Source organism: Rhincodon typus, chromosome 4 (assembly GCF_021869965.1).
Source record: "Rhincodon typus isolate 14 chromosome 4, sRhiTyp1.1, whole genome shotgun sequence".
NCBI classification, from domain to species: Eukaryota; Metazoa; Chordata; class Chondrichthyes; order Orectolobiformes; family Rhincodontidae; genus Rhincodon; species Rhincodon typus.
Window position 1 is genome coordinate 10,113,452 of NC_063335.1, and position 21,415 is coordinate 10,134,866.

Here is a 21,415-nt window from a genome sequence, read left to right on the forward strand (position 1 = left end):
ACAGTGTAACCACATGACATCTCCACCCAAAACCCTGCTCATCAGTGCTCTGTTTAGTTTTTGCCAGGAATGCAGGACTCCAGCTTCCATTACAGCTTTATTCCAAATATGAAGAAGAGATCTCAATTCTAGTCAAGGCAGCATTTCACTGCATGCGGCACCAAGGAGCTCAAGCAAAGTCAGTGTGAATCAGTGAGAAAGTTAGTCAATGGTTGAAATTATACCTAGCACAAAGGAAGATGATTGTGGTTGTTGGAAGTTTATCTCAGCTCCGGGACATCGCTGAAGCAATTCCAAGGGTAGTGGCCTTGGTAAAAACATGTTCAGCTGCTTCATCAATGATCTTCCCTCCATCATAAGGTCAGAAGTGAGGACATTTGCTATGACTGCACAATATTTAGTATCATTCACAACTCTACACATAACGATAGTGCAACAAGACCTGGAAAACTTATGGCTTGGGTTTTTTTTTAATTCATTCATGGGATGTGGGATTCACTGGCTGGTTCAATATTTATTGGTTATCCCTAATAGGACACTTAAGAGTCAACCACATTGCTTTGGGTCTGAAATCACATGTAGACCATACCAGGTAAGGATGGCATTGCTGTGATATCAATTAGCCATGAATCTCACCATCTCCCCATGATATTCAATGGCATGACTGATGCCAATTCCCTCGCCATCAATGTCCTGGAGGTTACCAAAGAACAGAAATTTAATTGAATGAGCCTCTTCAATTCTACACCTCCAAGAGCAGATCAGAAGCTAGGTATTCTGTGGTGAGTAACTTATCTCCTGACTCCCTAAAGTCTGGTTATTATTCACAAGGCTCAAGTCATGAATGTGATGGAATATTTTCCACCAACTTAGATGAGTACAATCCCAAAAACACTCCAGAAGTCCAACACCATCCAGGACAAAGTGGCTCACTTGACCGGAAAACCGTCCATGAACTTAAACATTCACTCCCTCCTCCACCAAAAGCACAGTGTCAGCCAACACATTGGATATACTACAGCAACTCACCTAGACTCCTTCAATAATTTCTTCCAAACCCATGACTCCTACAACTTAGAAGGCACACGATAACATTTGCAAGTTCCTCTCAAAATTATACACCGTGCCAATTTAGGATTATCATTGTTCCTTCACTGTCACTGTGTCAAAATCCTGGAACTCATTTCCTAACAGCTCTGTGGGTGTACCTACCCCACACAGACTACAGCAGTTTAAGATGGTAGCTCACCACCACCTTCTCAATGGCATTTTGGAAAATGCAATAAATGCTGGCCTAGCCAACGATACCCACAGCTAATGAATGATTGCTTTTAAAAATTGCCTGGGTTTGAGGCCACAGTGAAAGTCTTGACTAGTGCACTCATCACAGCCTAAGGATAAGGGGTAAGCCGTTTAGCACAGAGATGGGAAGAACTTTCTTTGATCAGGGAGTAGTGAGCCGGTAGATTTATTTACCACAGGAAACTGTTGAGGCCAAAACATTGAAGACTTTCAAGGAAGATTTAGATGTAGTCCTTAGTATTAAAGGGATCAAAGGTTACTGGGAGGATGTGGGAATGGGGTAATGATGGTTGCGAGTAATTCTATAAAGGGCACCTGTATGATCAATGTCTGTCTTTGCATAATTTCATTCATTTGTGTAACTGTTTCAGCATTGCCCTTTGATATCATCAGTTGGGCAACATTTACTGTGCTGTGTTTTTATTTGCCCAAGATTTTTTGGCACCATCCATAGGCCATGGAGATGTGGTTGAAGTAATCTACAGGTCAAGAGGTTAGACAGTACTTCAGATGTAGTTCCCACAATTCTCTGTCTACAGGAATAATCCAAACCTAATTTGACATATTGACCAAAGAATAAAACAAATTCTAAAGTTGAATAGAACAGTGTTGTTTCCAACCTATCACAAAGAGAGATTTTTAAAAATTCATTCATGGGATGTTGCTGTCGCTGACTTGGCCAGAGTTTATTGCATTTGTTCTTTAAGAACGACTTGAGTTAGTTATCCTTTTTGAGTGTCCATTTCTCTCTCACACAAACCCTGACGAAAATAGTTTTATGAAGTGTTCAGCTCAACTCTAGGACATAACTTTATTAAAACAGAAAATTTCCTTTCCACGCTCACAGCAGAAAGGCTCGCCTGCAGGAAATTTGGGGGAGATACCTTACATGGCGTGCGTCAAAATTCCACACATCCTCACTCGATAACTGAGGTTTCCCAGCTGCAGCATGACGTCACAAAATAACAGCTGTTCTTTTATTCATTGAATTGCTACCTTAAACAGTATCAGCCTTGGCTTAATCTCCAAAGTAAAATGAAGAACTGCAGACACCAGAAATCTGAAACAATAACTGACATTGCTAGAGAAACTCAGCAAGTCTGGCAGCATCTATGGAGAGAAAACAGAGTTAACGTTTCGAGTCCAGTGACCCTCAACACTGAGGCTTGCTGGAGCACTGCAGCAAGCCTGAGACAGAAATGTTTGCCAGGGAACACGGTGGTCTGTCGAAGTGACAGGCAACTGAAAGCTTGGGGTCATTTTTACAGACAGAAAACAGTTGTTCCGCAAAGCGGCCACCTAGTTTCCCATTGTAGAGGAGACGAAAACCAATAACCTCATGGCCTACCCTGTACCAGGTGTTGGATCCTGCCAGTTTTCAGTTAGGATGGGTTAGGTTGGTTTGCATAGGATCAACAGTCATTTGGAAAAGACTGCCCATGTGAAATCAACTACTAGTCCTCACCAATGCAGCACCTAAACAGCTGATTAGTTACCTTACCCATTTAATACAAATTAAATTTCATGTATATTTAAAAGATGTACTGGTGTAGATGCTAGAAAATTATCTGCTTAACTAACTAGCATTACTGGAGTTTAAATACAATATAAAGAACTGCAAATGCACGTGCATGCAAAACCTATTGGAAAATTGGATGAGATGCAAATCTGGCACAGCATCTGCCTGATAATTTTCACAAGGTGTTGTGTCAGTTCATCAAGTATAACCAATCACAAGGTCCACCCTGTGGCATTTGGCACGTCTGTTTTAAAAGATACAAGAATTGGGGAATGTAAAGGAAAGATTAGTGCACAACTGTGGAATAAACTTACAAAAAAAATTTGTTTGGAAATAACTTTTTCAGTGACATTGATGTTTAAAGCAAACAGTTCAAAAATCAGACTGGGTTTTCAACTTACGTTTGCAAAATGTGTTTAGTGTCACAGAGATATTGTTGGTTCTTTTCATACCTGGCACTATGTAATTTGAACTATTAAAAGATAACCTTCCAAGGACACATGCTGGCACTTCCTTATCCCATGTGAATGATTTCGAGTTTAATTTGATAGACCTTATCACCAGTATCTCCATTCCCCAGTCTCCCAACCCCTCCTCCCAACTACTGTAAGTTCAGGCCTGCCAAGATGGTTGACTAATCCTTGATGTACCTTCTTGTTAATCATCTAAAAATTCCAACGTACCTGTGATTATATTAACGTCAAATGTTACCTTGGAAATGAAGATGCTTTCCCCAAACTTTGAACTTTACAACAGTAGGAGATTGGGAGAAACCACCATGCACTGTCCCACACAAACCCCAAACCCAACACCAATCCATCTCCCAACAAAAACTCATAGAAAGTCATGTGTGTGCAACACATCATTGTACCCCTCTAGAAATTGCAAACTATCCCGAGTAGAAAATGGGCAAACACATTTCACCGGTGTTAACAGATATTTTCTCAACAGCTACCATTATTCATTCATCGAGGAAGTAAGGCACTCACAATGGACTCACATAATGCCTCTTGCCACACTAATTTACCAACACATTCATGTTAAAATTGATATGCTCACACTGTTGTGAGTGTGGCGCTCACATGCACAACAGTGTCTTAATCATCTATCATTTCTTAACTAGAAATGCATTTAACTGTATCTGGACTCCCAATTAACAACATCTGGAATGGAGTTGACCTCATGTGACTTGTGGTTAACCTACTTCATAACACAGCTGGACCAAGCTCACGGATTGCAGTATTGCAATGGTAAAAGCCAATGGGCCGCAATACTTCAGTGTGAGAGTACCAGTCACCCTTTTGACTGTGTTCTGATCTCTTTGAATCCAGGGACTGTCCAGCAGAGTCAAGGATATTTGAGGCAAAGAATATTTGTTAAGTTTCCTCAACCAGCCGTCACCAGTAATAAATATTTAAGTTGCTAACCATAGTAAGGTATCGTTTTCCAGCCTCAGTAAGACCGTCAGGCCATGTTGTAGTCTTAAGCTATGCAAAAGTTATTAATAGGCCTGTCATATCACACGACTTGTTTATTTGAAAACTGGCTCCATCTATATTGTTGTTGTGTTATTTGGTGGTTGATTCTGGTCCTAAGGCATCAGGTACTCCTCCCACTAACCTGGCTGAATTAAGCCATTCAGCAAAATAGCCCCATCAGTGAAGGCATAGTCATCCCTGATGGTCCTGAAAATGTGGGACCCCCTCATCTGAAAAATCATCTGGATTTTCCCCATCACCAACCCTCTTTCAGGGTTTTCGGGATATCCAGGAAACCATCTAGTCGACATGGGACAGATCAGTGGAAGTATCATTGCAGAGGCATAACCTGCCCCAATAATCATTGGGAAAGGAATAGGCCATCTCCCCACTAACCTCCCACACTGCCCCCCTATAGATCAAAGCCATACACCCTGACTATATTTCATTTAAGAATATCATTTTCAGATGACCTACTTCTCCTGACCCCACAACCTCACACCCTCCTGCAACCCCCGCCACCCTCACCCCCACCACCTGAATTGTGGGCCCCACTTATATCCACCTTGGTTTTTGAGACCACAATTTCTCCAGTTGACCTGTGTTTTGTACATAGTAAGGAACTAGATTCACCCTGCCCCACTCCCCTCCCTCTTTCAGCTTTCAACATGGGACTGTGATAAGAGCCACTACTCATTATTTCTTTTCCACAGGGACCAACAGGTGAGAAAGGAGAACAAGGACTTAAGGTAAGACTTTGTCATTTATATCAGTTATGGACAGATTATTAAGAAGGAGGAAGGATTGCACCCACCTACCCTAATGCTATAAAGGGTCTTCCTCAGTGAGCACTGACTCCTTTATCAATGATCGTATTTTAACGCAATGGCATAGAAATTGGCATCTGCTCGACTCCTTTCAGAACATAAAAATGGATGCAAAATTTAGACTTGGAATGGTGAATGTCTATTCTTTGCAGGTTTTGTTCCCTTGTGGTTCCTTGTCTGAAGTGTCAGACCTTTTAATTATTTTTTAAAAAGGAGGCTAAGTCCAATTGAAAGATTCCAAACAGAAATTATTCGTAAATGGGCAAGGCGGGAGCTGTATCTGCCCAGCTCAGGGTACATCAGTGAGACTGATCGCTGAATGTTGAACATGGACAGTGATGACTTTGTTTTTACGTTAAAAATTTCAAATGGAGCAGGGGAAGCCGGGGTTGGATTTGAACCCAACCTCACTTTGAGGAAGAGGAGAGGGAAATACCATGGAGGCCAGGCTGACCCTGTTGTGTGACAAAGCCAAGAGTGGTCCCATGAGTTGACAGGAAATTACGGGTGGTGTAAAGCTGGCGATGTAGAAGCAGATTGAGATGGGCTGACTGGCCTATGGCACTCTCCTGCTGTAGCAGGGCAACAGCAGTGGAACAGGAAGGAAGTTAGCGGCAGAGAGTGAGAGTGAGCAGTTAACCACTGGTGCCAGACTTTCAGTACATGTTTGCGGTGGGTGTCCCAGCAACAGAGGGCATGCCTTAGCACCTAGTTGCAGATACAAATGCAAAACACTACAGGACGCTGGAAATCCGAGGTCAGCACAGAAAATGTTGGAAATACTCGACAGATCAGGCAGACTCTGTGGAGGGAGAAACAAACTCGACGTTTACAGTCAATGACTCTCTCATTAGTTTGACTAGCTGAATAATTCCAGCATTTTCTGATTGTCTCCTAATCTGAAACCCAGTTCTCGGAGTACAGATTAATAATCTTACTCAGATATTCAACTTACTTTGAACACAGTGATGCTGCTCTCTGCTATTTCATTTGAGTTTATTAAAACCTAATTTTCCAAGGACATGTGTTTCCATTTGGATGTCCACTGACGTGGTCTGCTTGCCTCACTCATGATCTGGAGCTTCCAGGTAGAGTCTGCAGAGTCAGAATGGCCAGTCCACCCAGCCCCATTGCCAGGTACAGCTTCTCCCCAGTACTTAACTGAGCAGCGAGATGCAAATTAATTCTTCACTCAGATAAAGTACCTGTGGTACAGCATCCAGTGACCCAAGGATCAACTTACATCGGCTCCTGGTTGGGCTATGGGTTCAAAAATGGGCCAGAGCCAGAATCAACAGACTTCATAGAATTCCTACAGTGTGGAAACAGGCCCTTCAGTCCAACAAGTCCACACCAACCCTTGGAGCATCCCACCCAGACCCATCCCCCTATAACCCACCTCAGTATCCCTGAACACTACAGGCAATTTAGAATGGCCAATCCACCTAGCCTGCATATCGTTGGACTGTGGGAGGAAACCAGAGTACCCCAAGGAAACCCACACAGACACAGGGAGAATGTGCAAACTCCACACAGACAGTTGCCCAAGGGTGGAATTGAACCCAGGTCCCTGGTGCTGTGAGGTAGCAGTGCTAACCACTGAACCACTGAGCCACTGTGCCACCCTGCTCAGTCTTATATCAGAAAGAAACATCAAGGCTTCCATACATGGGAATAAGGGCTTAGCAGCTAGCAGAGAGGTTACTTTAACCAGAGAATACACACCAAGTGAAGTATTAAAGTGTAGGTCAGGCAAATATGGGATTTTAAACAAAACTACCCAAAGGAGACCCGATCAACTTTAACCCACATAATCACATTTGCGTGCAGTGCTGAGGGCTTTAAAAATGAATTGCTCCTCAAATGTTATGTATCACATTATTTCACTAAGCAGAATTTATTTATTTTAATGTCACAGGGTGAACGTGGTGAAGATGCTGTTGGTAAGCCAGGCCCTCCAGGCCCTCCAGGTCCTGCTGTGCTACTACATGAGGTGAGCAATGTAATATCCAGTGAAAATCTTTGTTGGTTTTCTGCTTTTGGATGATCGCATTCCCCAGTCAACCATTCCACTGTCACTCAATGTTCTAGTTACTGGTGAATGACACTGAAGGACGTTTCAATTTCAATGGAATCCAACTACTTCCTGGATTGCCTGTGAGTGTTTTCTCCTCAAACTAATTATGTATTTTGGCTTCTTACATCTATTTGAGTCACATTGTAAACTTTAGCTTTAATTAGAATTATTCTAATCTTGTACTTTAAACTCCTTATTTAAGAAAGTAACAATAATCACTAACCACTGAATTTCGCATTTTCTCACACCATGATACCACATCAGTTTTAGAAATGGTGAGTATGCAATCAGTTTATATTCACACCCCACGCCTGCAGTAGGTGTAAGCATTTATCCAACAGCAAAGCTCACATTAGAACTCTTTGTAAGGATATCGTCAGATAAACATTAAAAGTCGACAACATTTTGATTCCTGGGAAGGGGAGCTTTGTGGCTTTTTTAAAATCTTTTCACGAAACAAACGAAGACCAAATTTTCTCTAAGCATCTTTGCCACCTCCCCTGGATAGCTGACAATGTGGGATTGTGGAAATACCGTGACCTGGTATATCCAAATTTCCTTTCTAAAGAGCAGCCAGAGAGATCTCCAAGGTGAATCAAAAATCCCTTCAGTTTTGGTCAACGGAAGATTCCAGAACAAGCTCCAACCTCGGAATATTCAGTTTGCCCTCTGTTTGGATCCTTAGGGTCAGAAAGGAGGTAACTTGAGGTCAGAGAACTGAGATCGACCCTTCCCAACTCAGCTTCTTAGTATTGCTGGGTCTGCACAGGATCTGGATCTATCCTATCCATGTTAGGAATGTAGCCTGCATTGTTTCCTCTTCACTGTACCTCAGAAGTAAGCATCCCTGATCTAAACAGAGGAGCATTTGAACTGCCAGCTTCCTAAAAGTGGACATTGTGTTTTTTTTTATTGTGGAAATGCTGGTTACCTAAAAGATACACAAAATATTGTGACTGCATATGGTGACTTCAACCCAAGCTGTTACAAAAAGATCAAGTAGTTTTATATTCATAGAATCCCTACAGTGTGGAAACAGGCCCTTCGGCCCAACAAGTCCACACTGAACCTCAGAGCATCCCACCCAAACCCATCCCCCTATAGCCCACCTAATCTACACCTCCCTGAACACTACGGGCAATTTAGCACGGCAAATCCACCTAACCTGCACATCTTTGCACTGTGGGAGGAAACCCACGCAGACACAGGGAGAACGTGCAACCTCCACACAGACAGTTGCCCAAATTGAACCCAGGTCCCTGGTGCTGTGAGGCAGCAGTGCTAACCACTGTGCCACCGTGTCACCCTTATATTTGTATTTAAATATAGAAATATAAACATACACAACTAAATCCAGTGAGAAGAAGAATTGGTTTGGAATTTTATCCAAGAGTGCTAACCCTACTTGCACAAAATTTTGATAACTTTACAGTGCTTTTGCTACCAGTTAGCTCTACGCAGTAAAATGCAGGTGTCAAAATCTCCAATAATAGGTGTACCTCTCTGGTTCCCAATAAAGAGCTTGTCAGGCTGGCCAGTGAAAAGCACTAGCATGAGTTACATCAAACTTACCAAGATCAGGTATTGAATTCTTCAGTCTGTTGCAAATGCTTGGCACAGTTCCAAATTTCCATCATTGAATGATCCACCATGAAGCCACTTTGAGTCCACTTATCATGCTCTTTCCCCTAACCTTTTTGGAGTACGTTCGTTACCACTGAAACTTTAAAACTGGTTGGTAACTTTGTTTCAAAAAAGTACACAAAGGAAAATCAATTTATAAGTAAATGAAGCAAGCAATTTAAGGTTGGTCACATTGACCCAAATTAATAATAATATAATTGACTTGCATCTTTGGTAAAGCAGGCAAATGAGTATTGATTGTGTTAGAATGAATGTGGCCATGATAGCATGGTGAGTTCAATTACTGCATTAATTGAACTGATTGAACTTAATATGTGACTTCTTTGTACTTTGCGCCTTTGTTCTGTTGACTGTCTCTGCTGGACACTGCTCCTAATCAGAAAGGTGCATTACATTAACCCAAAAAAAGTTTGACCTGATTTTTAAATGGACTCTATTCAATGGACTGCTTTGAAAATAAATGTCGAGATGACTAATCTGATTCTATTTCCTTAGATGGATATATTTGAAGAGTGTAAATTGTGGAATGTTGGATACAAAATCGGGATCCTACAATTCCTTAGACTAACCACGGAAGTGGAATTTCACAATGGACTGCCAATGGAAGGGTTAAGGACCAAAAATCCCAAACCTTGCGCTGGGTGCGGGCAGAATATAATTTGCTTGCCCACAATTTGTATGTGAAGAAAACACTTTATGTAACACAATTTACATAATTTACATAACCCCAGTGCCAGGGTTTGACTTACAGTGTCAAAACTGGTAGCCGTTGAAACATTGCCCGCAGATACTGCTGACTTAGAGCACTGCAAACTTCAGGGTTATGGGAGAGCCTTCCTCATACAGCAGTACGCCACCAGTGGACCATAGGAAGGCCAAGGGTGGGGACGGAGGATCACTTCCCAGTACTAGAGCTTAGGTAATTTTCCCCATTTGACCTTTGCTGATAATCCCACCACAGAGTACAGGATTCAGAGGCAATCTTCTACTTTCTGTAGTTTTCCCAATGCCTGATATGCTCGGGGTTTGATTTGTCCAGATATCTGCCACATTAGTGAGACCAAAGAGTCAGACTTGAGAGTGGGCAAATGGGAATGGTTAAGAATTCCATTCTACCTCATTTTTCAGCGGAGTCTAAATCACAGTCTGGGGAAGATGGGATTTGTCTTGATGTTTCAAAACTCAGTCGATTTTTAGTATTCTTGTAAACCAAACTAACAAGTAAATCTGATTGACCATTAATAGTCCTTAAGAGGATTGCTGTATGATGTTTCTTTGGAGTTCTGGGAACTGCATCTTGGGAAGGATTTCAAACTTAGAAAGAGTTTTTTTTTAAACAGATTTATCGTAAAGCTACCAGGGCTCTATTATAAAAGGAAGTTACATAAACCAGGCTTGTATTCCCTAGAATATAAATGGTTAAGAAGTAATGTCATTGAGGTCTTTAAGATTTTGAAAGGAATTGATAGGGTGGATAGAAAGAAACCTTTTCAACTGGTGAGGATGTACATGTCATTCAGGAAAGACTTTAGGAAACATTTCTTCACACAATGGATCACAGATGTGAGGACTTCTTTCACAAAGATAAAGAAATATATGCTATTTTAATTAATAAATTTAACTTTGAGATAAATAGCTTTTTGTTAACCGTGGATATTTTGGGCAAGGAGTAAGGAAGTGAATCGAGTTAGGACAGAGATCAGCCGTGTTCTTGTTGAATCGAAGAATGTATTTGAGGGGCTGAATGGTCTACTCCCATACTTTCTGCTACCAAATGAACCAGTGAAGCTTCCAGGACAGGGAGTCCCTTTCCCTGGGCCACACCTAGTTATTGTCTTTGGTTTATGTTGGGGAGTGAACTAAGAAATAATTTTAAAACAAGGGGCAATAGATATCTGAAACTCGTCATCATCCCACCCTACTGACCAAACAGGCTGTAGATGCTGGGTCAATTTATTGAAATGTTCAAAACTGAAGTTTTGCTGGGTAAGGGCATTAGGGCATATGGAGTCAATATGAGATAAGAGAGTTGAGGTAAAAATCAGCCATAATCTAATTGAATAACAGATGCCTAAGCTGTTTCTTATTGTTCCAAAATAGCTGCAATGAAATTTGGAAGAATATAAAGCATCCCAATGATTACATTGAGGGTGTCTCTCGTGTTTCCACTCAATATATTCTGCACAGTCTTTTCCCACAACTGCATAAACTGTTTGTGATTTTGCCGCCCTACTTCAATGGGTTAAAATTTGCAGGATAATGAGCACAGAGGAAGAAAGCTTGAGACACGAGAGTGTGAAATGAAAAATTCATCTCCATCCAATTTCTGAGCTGAGGTGTGTTTTTCTCTGTTCTCAATTTATCTCAGAGCTTTTGAAAATTGCAGCAGTACACTGCAATCCCCCGTTACCAGCAGAGCGAGTGCAAAAAAAAAGATATGGTTACAGTGTGCAGTACTGATGTTCTGAGCAGTAACCCTGGAATCTGAGTCAATCTAGTACTGAAACCTAACCTTTCTGCTTAAGGCTTCTCTAACTGCAGCAGTCACCACTTGATAGAAAGTAAAGGCATGAATTTCTTATGTCTCCCTGAACTGTGTTTTTTTTAATAAATTGTCGCAAAGCCTGGTTTGTAATGGTGAGTGGATAAAAGGATAATGTTGCTGCCGTGTGGTTTCATGCAATAGAGAAGGATGCTGAATGTTTCTGATTGTGACCCAATATCCTGAGCCAAAAAGAAGAATTTCTGGAGCAGAATTATAATCTTCAGCCCATGTCTCCTGTCACCCCTCACAGCATCTGTTATCTTCAATGAGGTATTCCAAGTCACACACAGTATATGTGACTCTGCTGGTGCTGTGAAAAGAGTCATTTGATCCATTTGGATGCTGCACCTTGGTAACATTCAGAGCTGTTTGTGATTTCAACAACACAGAACAGCTGCGTCGAGTGATTCCTGGGAGATTTTAACAAAGAATAGCTTGCAAGAGCCCTGAGCAGGATTACAAGCAATGTTTATTGTTAGAATTGCACTCCCAATACATACATATCAATTTCATACTTTCCAATTCATCCTCCATCTGTGCATAATGTTTTTCTCTGTATAGTCCCTTCATCAAGTATTGACTAATCACGCTTTACAAAGAAAAATTGTTCTCTACGATACAGTCACTGTGATATTTCTCTGCCAACTTTCCTTTCCGTTGCTGCAGCCAACAAAAATGTAAGATTAAAGAGAATTTTTCTCACCTTCTGGCTACCTTCCTGCCTCAAGTCTGCTTCACTAGAACAAGCCGTTCACAACCCCCATATCTCTGGCTTGCTATTGAGTCCCACCCAGTCCGAAACCTGACCTGTCACCTGGCCACCCATGAGTCAATTTCCCTTTCGCTCCATTATTGAAATTAATGGCTGACAACACAATGGCAGCTACAATAGATGACTGATGTAGGAGAATTGTCCGAGCACATAATATAGGCTAAAACCATGAAGTAACTGTTCTGGAGTACATGAGGGCTTAGAAGGACAGAACCATGAATAGGGAGAACTTTATCAACCATTCAGTAATCATTCTTCATACTTTTTTGTAACGTGGCTATACTTTTTTTTCAGAGATAAATATTTTAAGGTAGAATGCATGGGTGTTTTGAGGAATAATATAGTAGAGTTAACTTTGTTTGTATTGTTTCCAAACCTTTCCACCACTGGGAGTTTTCTTTTGTCATACCTGGATCTGTTGGAGACTAATTCGCAGAGACTGATTGCTACGATGAGTCAACGAGCATATTAATCATTGTGCAGTGAGGTCACCAGGATGATAGAATGCGACTCATTGAATTCTCTACCACAGGAGGTTGTGGATGTTCAGCATTTGACAGTTTTCAAGATTGAAATTGATAGATTCATGGCACTGAGGGGGTCGAGGGAAGTTGAGTTGATGTCGAAGTTCAGCCAGGATTTTATAAAGGAGGTGAGAGGTGTGATGGTCTGTATGGGGTTCTGCTATGTCTCTTTATTACCCTCACCTTTTCTCACCTAACAAATCTATAATGTGGTGCAAGCTTAATGTCTTTAATTCTGAGTGTAAGGGCAAAGCTTGCATATATTACTTTAAGTACCAAAGCCCACAATCTTCCAAAAAAAATCCCACAACATATGCCAACTGAACAATTGATCAATTGTGCAATTTAATTGGTCGCAGCTAGCTGCTCACCTTTGCAGGGGACTGAGGTTTGTGTGAGGTGAGCATCATTTAAAACAAAAACCAAAAGAACTGCAGATGCTGTAAATCAGGAACAAAACCAGAAGTTGCTGGAAAAGCTCAGCAGGTCTGGCAGCATCTGTGAAGAAAAAAAACTCTGAGGTGTTCTGAGGAAGGGTCACTGGACCCGAAATGTTAATTCTGTTTTTTTCTTCACAGATGCTGCCAGACCTGCTGAGCTTTTCCAGCAACTTTGTTTTTCTTCATCATTTAAAGCAAGACTGAATAACGTAAAGGGAAAGTGCATTGTCCCTTTACCAGGTTCTTAAAGAGCATCTGATGTGGAAGAAGAATGTAGATACCATCACAGGAAGACAGAGCATGCTTTAACATTCATCTGCAGGGACAGGCCCAATGCTGCACTGAAAGAAATCATGAACCACTTTTAAGTTTGTTGCTGTGTGATTTCTACTGGCTCTGCCTGAGTGCGCAGAAAGGTGCTGGCACCTGCAAAGCTTCATGAATGCCATGGAGGTGCTCTGTGGTTTGAGGAAGGTTGCTAGCCTGTGGAAGTCACATATGCTGCCTCTCCCAACCCTGATTCTCTGTTCAGAGACAAAGATATGTATTCGCCCCTCCCTTGCACAAGTGACATCAGGCATCTCTCCTGTACCGCAGTGGATCCTGAGATGTTGCCTGCTCCAGCCTGGAATGGTCTGAGCAAAGAACTCCACGCTGGCCTCACCCTGTTCTGAGGCTGCAACAGATTTCAGCAAGCATCTCCTTCAGAAAATGGAAATGCTCACACACTGTTCCTGACTTACTTTGGTAAAGGAAATGGTAAAGGAAATGCACCTACTGCTGCGCACCCCTCTCCCTATCTTGCCCCTGCCTCGGTGAGCAGTCTGTCCTTCTCTAAGTTGTCTCTGCTTGTTCTCCTTGTCAGGCTGCAGGCCATGGGGGAAAGGTAAGTGCAGTGGTCATGTCGGAGTAGGTGGTCAGTCCACAACACTTGAAGTCAAAACCGGTGCCATCACCACATTCAGCACAACCCCCTGTCAGTTTCACCAAGTGTAAACTGCATGAGAAAAGCTCAATATTTTTATACACACAAACAGAGATGGTGGAGATCGTTCAGCAGCAAACTTGAAAGTCGCTCATGTTTATTCTTGCAATATCGCACGGGAGCTGTCTCAGCAGATGAATATTTGTTCTGCTATGTGTGTTTAAGAAATGATATTAACTGGAGAGGTAAGGCCACAAATGGGAGCACTGGCATTATATCAGCGTTATACAATGACCAGTGCCAGTATCTGCTTACTCTATTTATTCTTGCACAGTTTCCTGACACTCCAGCTAACACTCATCAAAATGACAAGTGGTGTGAGCTGCACTTGAAATGTGTGCACTCCATTCCAAAGCAAAATGACACCTGTATCACTGAAGAGAGCTGAGGTTTGTGGCCAATGTATTTACAGCAAATTATAGTGTGTAAAGAAATGTCTTAATTCCCTTGGAAAACACAACAGGAAGGAATAATGCACTGAAGAGTGTTGATTATTTGAAACATGTCTGAGTTTCTTGATAAAAAGAACCAACCGTACTGTATTACACATTGTCACCACTTCCTAACCCTTGGATCGATAACATGCACCTACTTACCCTGACTTTGACCAGGTACAGCTGTTAGAACGCAAAGCGTTTGAGATTTCCTCAGGTTGCTTGATCTGCAAGTATGTTGTTGGCAAACAGGCCATTACCATCAACATGAATAGTAAGTGTGGCAGAGAAATATTTCATTCACCGGCCCACCCGCTAGGTTACCAAGCATTGGAGGTGAACTCTTGTCCCACCATGAGTGTCATCACCAAATGGTTTGTAATGTACCCAGTAAAGTCATCATAAATGCAGGATAACAATCCAGCCCATGAGTTGGAATTCAGAGATGCATAGTGGTCTTTGAAAGGTACTAACTGTAGCATGTAAAAAGCAAAATGCATATGCATTGCATGTTACTGCTGTTACTTGGAAGCCCAGTCCCTTTTGTTTTTGGTATAGGATGCTCAGAGTTGCTGTTTGAGCTTCAGTTGTTTTGTATGTTATATTTCTTTCTTATTGTTTTTGCATCAGGGAGCAGAAGGTATTCCTGGTCAAGCTGGATTTCCTGTAAGACCCTTTTAATTTTATTTGCATCTTAACTGTCTCTAGCACTGGGTAAATGACCAAGCTGGTTCCTTCATTCTTTACATTGTTTCCAGCTTGGCAACACACTGATGTTTGGAATGCTAGTTAACACTTTGCATGTTTACGACTGAAATGAAACGAGACTTGCAGGTACGGTGTGCAGATCCTTTCATGACCCCAGATTGTCCCAATCTGCAATGTAGCAACGGTAGCCAATTTGTGCACAACGAGCTCCCACAAACACCAATGATGTAAATGACTGGGGCAGAGTTCTTATTCCAATATGGTTTGGAAGCAAGCGCACCAGCAATATCTAATTATTGGCCAGTGTCAGTCTGCCAAAATGTTCCCACCTCTCACCTCTTCAGGGAAACAGTTTCTGAGAGAGTGGGAGGTAATGGTCAATTGGGTCAATTTATGACAATTGAGGACATTCTTCGCACACCCCCATGTGCCCCCCAGCTGATGCCCAAAGTTGAACTGATGACAGCCTCCCATCAGCTGGCAAAGGAGCCAAAAGTGCATCCTGCCAAGCATCTCAGTATGGATCTACACGGGCCATGCAGTGGCAGTGTGCCATCCTTTAAAGGGGCTACCTCTCCACAGTGATGGCTTGGCAGCTGTGGCCACAGTACATTTTATTCCATCTACAAGCTTTCAGAGAGCACCTATACCTTGAAGCACCCTTGCAGTCCCCACCTACACACTGCTGTCCATGGGGTCGGAAAACCAATCCACCCTCACCCCTCTGCCCTGCCCCTTCCAGAACCAGGCAATCCTGTGGACTGTCCCTGTTTCACACCCCACCCTCAGTCCTTATATGGACAAGGGTCCAGAATTTTCAACCCAGATTTCCAGGACTCTGCAACTAAAATTCAACTTCAGGCCTCCTGTTGGTCAACAAATTGGTGCAAACTACTTTGTCCTTCTTGAGTTAGAGCCATCAGGGTCTTTTACAGCTAGCTGAGAGGGTAGATGAAGCCTCATTTAACATCTCCTCAACGTTAGGCAGCTCCAACAATGCAGTACTTCCTCAATGTTGCACTGACTTATCACCCTGGATTATATACCCAAGGCTCTGGTCGTGGATTTGACCCCATAACCTTTTGACTCAGAGAGAAGAACACCAGTTCTGAGGTAAGGCTGACATACACAGTCCTGGAGTTTACATTTCTAGCTATGACAATACTGATTGGAGACTTGATCTGTTGTTCAGTTTTAATCAAGTGCTGACTACCTATCTTGGTAGTAATTTTGATGGGTTTCACTAAGGGACTGTACTGTACTCCCAATAAACTGTTCGCTACAGTATTGACAAAACATGATGTCGACAACAGCATATAACGTATTTAATGTTGAGAAACATTTACAAATTTTGCTTCACAAACGATATAGAACACTGAACCAAAAATAAATGATGTTTAGAAAGGTTGGGCAAGATCTTGGTCATATCAGTGTGTTTTAAAATAGTTGCAAATGAGGGGTGCTGATGGACAGTGAAGTAGAAAGATGGCAAGGGCCCAAGGAGAAAACTTAACATCAGGGCCCTAAGCAGCTGAAAGAATGATCAGCAATGGAGGAGCAAAAGGTAGATGGGCTGAAGAAGTGGCAAAATTAATGAACTAGACAAATGAGACAGTCAATGCCAGGATATAATCCTTAGACTGCATTCCCCTTTTCTTCCAGGCATGCATAGCAATATTCTTCCTCACTCCCGGCTACATTTCTCTCCTTCAAAAGTCTCTGTATAACCTATGTGTTTGACTATGCCTTCAACCGCCTCCTTCTAATCCTTATTCTACAGAATAATTGGAAGAGTGAAGCAAGAACTTGGCTCACCCCAGTGCTGCCCTGCTGACCACTCAGTTAAATTGAACCGATGGGAAATCTTTGGCATTCAGTTCAACCCATGCAGAGCTTCAAACCCCACACTTCATACTTTCGATACTTACAGACTTGATTCTTCCCATTTATTCTGGAGCCTTTTGCAATCTCAGAATGACCTGAACCTTTTTCTAGCCAATGAAGTGCTTTTGAAATGTGGACGTTACTGTAATACTGGCAACACAACAGCCAATTTGCCCAAATAAATGTACGAATGAGCAGGATACATCTATGCCAAGGGATCTGTTTAAGTGCAGCTGAGTAAACAGATGGGGCTCCGGTTTAAAGTCTTAGCTGAAAGACAGCACATCAGACAGAGCATCTTCTGTGCTAAGTCTCCGAGGAATTTGAATCCACAGGGAATACTTCTGAATCAGAAGCGACAAGGACACCAATAAGCCAAGGCTAGCACACAATTATATTGTACAGATTTGATAGCTTAGATTTGAAATAAGCACATGTGCATTAAAATAAAGTTTATTGATTAACAATAAATATCATGTTTTTTTTAACAGAGGTAACACTGTGGAGCTGGAGTAACACAGCAGGCCAGGCAGCATCAGAGGAGCAGGAAAGCTGACGTCTCGGGTCGGGACCCTTCTTCAGCTTTTCTGAGGAAGGGTCCCAACCCGAAACATCAACTTTCCTGCTCCTCTGATGCTGATTGGCCTGCTGTGTTCCTCCAGCTGCACACTGTATTATCTCTGACTCACAGTTCAGCAGTTCTTACTGTGTCTGAGAAGGTTTTTTAACAGTTTTATCTTACTTCTTCAGGGCCCTAGAGGACCCAAAGGTGACCTTGGAATACCAGGTTTTCCAGGAATAAAGGTATGTCAATCAAACTACTTAGTTTTTTTTAAAGTCATTTATCATAACAGATGTTGAGAGTTTTGTGATATCAAGGGCGATAATCTTGAATGTATTCTGGTGAATTAAAAATCTTGATCTTTCTCAGCCATTGGCTTGGTTTGGGTGCGTCACTGTGGCTGTTTCCATTGCAATGCATTTTGAAACTACTCCGCACGTAATGTCAAGAAAAGAAACATGTTTTTGAAGCTTTCCACCGAGCACTCATCAAGACAAAAAAGAATACCAAATTTCTAAAGGAATAACAATTTATACCTCATGAGAAAAGAATTGATGTGTCAACTCTGATTGGTCAAGGCGTTGGCATGGAGAATGTGTCAGAGAATTGTAGTTCCTGTCACTTTGTTTTAAGCCCAAAAAGGGACAATGTCTCGATATATTCTACATGCAGAGAACAGGTCCCTTCATATGAATATATGAAGCTTGTAGCAAATGTAAATGAGCCATATTGTGAGTTGAGTGGCCTACTCCTCATAATTCATATAGTTGTATAACTCACATCTCAGTTTCGTAACATTTGTCCTTATTCATCTTTGTTCTTTCTCATATCCACATTAAATTCAATAGAAATATGATCACTACCATCAAAGTGCTCTCCTACAGATTGCCCTTCCACCTAGCTAGCTTCATGTGGTATGATGGCTCAGTGGTTAGCATTGCTGCCTCACAGCACTAGGGATCTGGGTTCAATTCCAATCTCAGACAACTCTCTGTGGTGTTTGCACATAATGCATGTGTTTTCTCCAGCTGCTCTGGTTTCCTTCCACAGTTCAAAGATTAGATTGATTGGCCATAGGAAATGCAAAGTTGTTGGGGGGAGTGTTTGTGAGTGTGGTGCTTTTTGAAGGTTTGGTGTGGACTTGATGGACAGAACAGCCTGCTTCCACACTGTAGGAATTCTGTGTGCTAAACCTACATCCACAATTGCTCCTGTCTCTTCTCAGACCAGCTATGTATGAGCTAAATGTTTCTCCTGAGTACATTTTAAGCTCCCCTTATACATTTCACATGATTTTACTCCAGTTAATATGATCGTAGTTGAACCCTCCTGCTACTGCTGTTGTATTCCTTCTGAAAAAGTATTGAAAGTCATATAGGTCAATGTCCTTTATCCAAATTTCGAAAACCAAAAACACCTTTTGAAAGCAGATCCAAACAGACCTGTAGACGTGCTGAGTTCAGGTCCTTTGGGGAAATAAATGTCACTTTTAGGTCCATTTGGACCTGAACAGCCTGAATGGACCTAAAAGCAAAGTTTTATTCCCAAAAGGCCTGAACAGACCTATAACAGTTAGCGAATCTGAAAACCAAAAATATCCTTTATCCAAAAATCAATTGGTACCAAGGTTTTCAGATTAAAGATCCCCAACCTGGCGTGGTTCTGGGGGTTTCTGCACTTCTCCATAATTTGCCTCTGTATTTGTTCTTCTGTTGCTCTCTGACTAATTGAGGGTCAATTGTCCCAGTACTGTGATGTCTTCTCTTTGTTCCTCGGTTCAACAAGACCTCATTTAACGATTGTTCTAGCCTGTCATCCTTCCTCATAACTGTGCTGTTCCTTTAACAATATTACAACACCGTCTCCTTTTTTTCTCCTCTTTCTTCTATCCTTTACTGAACACTCTGTCACCAGCAAGCTTGAATTGCAGTTCTTTAAAGCATCTTTCAATAATAACTATATGATACTTCAATTATCTGTCCTCCCAGCTCATCTACTGAAGTTACTACACTCTTTGCAAAGAAGGGTGCACTTTTAATTACTGAAAAATTCTTCTGTTGTCTACTTTGTAATCTGTACTATTCCTGCCTTCAATAACTTACAAAATTTTTTCCGACCACTTGCAGCTTTACTTTTGACCCTTTTAATAGTCAAGATCCCATCCCCTTGCCCTGCCAATTCCCCCGCTGCAGTGTTGGCCTCAGTCTGTTTAGGGGCAACCTAGCTGGATTTTGCAAGCGCCATTTCTTCCAGACTGACCCCACTGTGCCCCCATCCAGTGCCATTTCTCCAGTTTTACAATCATTTGCACTCTGTATTGCTATTTCATGTGTGCGACACTGGAAGCTCCACTTTTGTAATCTCCTTCCTAACTCTGCCTACAGGACTTTTCTCCATATGTGATTAGTATAGCTTTGACTATTCACCCTCCAGTCCTTTCCCTGAGTGCTCTGCAGCCGTTTAATAACATCCTTGATCCTGGCACCATGGAAGCAACATATTGATCTGGAGTCATGCCTGAGATTGCAGAAATGCCTGTTTGTTCCTTTAATTGTTGAATCGCCTGTATAGCTGAGATGCTGTGACCACCCTGGCTTTTGCTATATTTCCCAGAGAAGCCATAGCCCTCCCAGTATTTAGAACTGCAGGCAGTCACAGTACGAAGGCAGCCAACTTAAATTTTAAATTCACACCCTCCAACCTTCAAGGCCTTGGCAAAGCAGCAAGCCAGGGTTGCACAGATACGTCTGCCATGGCTCAAATGACAGAAACTATCTTGTATGATTTATTTGCCTTCTCAGCATGTTACAATAGGACCTGCCACATGTGCAGCTGGTGCTAGGACACGGGTGCATTTTGTAACCATCCCCCTGTACAATCGAACTTTCAATGGCAAAGGAAAGGGGTGAGCTCACACCCCAAATTCCACCTCACCTTGCATCCCCAGACTATTAGTAAGTAATTACCAAGTAATTCAGGGACTAGGTGCTTATATTTGGTTGCTTTAATTTTTCAGTATTGTTTCATTCAAAAGTACAAACCTAGAAATTCTGGTTTATGGTGTCAGTGGGTGAACATTTAATACTGGCATTTAGCATTCTACTTTCTAATATAAATAGCATAGAGAGAGACGCAATATAAAATTGCTAGGTATTTGAGCTCTATTATTAACTCTAATTCTTAACTATTAATACATTACCCCAACAACACTCAAGAAGCTTGACACCATCCAGGACAAAGCAGCCTGCTTGATTGGCACTACATCCACAAGCATTCACTCCCTCCACCACCGACACTCAGTAGCAGCAGTGTGTACTATCTACAAGATGCACTGCAGAAATTCACCAAAGATCCTCAGACAGCACCTTTCAAACCCATGACCACCTACATCTAGAAGGACAAGGGAAGCAGACTTATGGGAACATCACCACCTCCATGTTCCCCTCCAAGCCCTCACCATCCTGATTTGGAATTATATCGTCGTTCCTTCACTGTCGCTGGGTCAAAATCCTGGAATTCCCTCCCTAACAGCATTGTGGGTCAACCCACAACAGGAGGGATGCAGTGGTTCAAGAAGGCAGCTCACTACCACCTTCTCAAGGGCAACTAGGGATGGGCAGCTGGCCAGCCAGCAACACCAACATCCCACAAATGAATAGGCTGTTTTTCTAAGCTCTAGAGGGAGTGCCTTCACCCCACAGACTCCAATGATTT

General features: G+C 42.1%; 1 protein-coding gene across 5 annotated transcripts in view; it reads left to right on the top strand.

The window, feature by feature from the left end:
- The window catches only part of LOC109936498 (collagen alpha-1(XV) chain-like), a 224,713-nt gene that overhangs the window by 155,962 nt on the left and 47,336 nt on the right, over positions 1-21,415 (top strand). For 4 of the 5 annotated variants that reach the window (XM_048595698.1, XM_048595699.1, XM_048595695.1 and 1 more), the window contains exons 21-25: positions 5,013-5,048; positions 7,045-7,119; positions 7,218-7,283; positions 15,178-15,213; positions 17,890-17,943. In XM_048595698.1, the coding sequence (XP_048451655.1) occupies positions 5,013-5,048; positions 7,045-7,119; positions 7,218-7,283; positions 15,178-15,213; positions 17,890-17,943 (267 nt within the window). The remainder of the gene's footprint in view (positions 1-5,012; positions 5,049-7,044; positions 7,120-7,217; positions 7,284-15,177; positions 15,214-17,889; positions 17,944-21,415) is intronic. The other variant, XM_048595697.1, reaches the window with a different exon arrangement.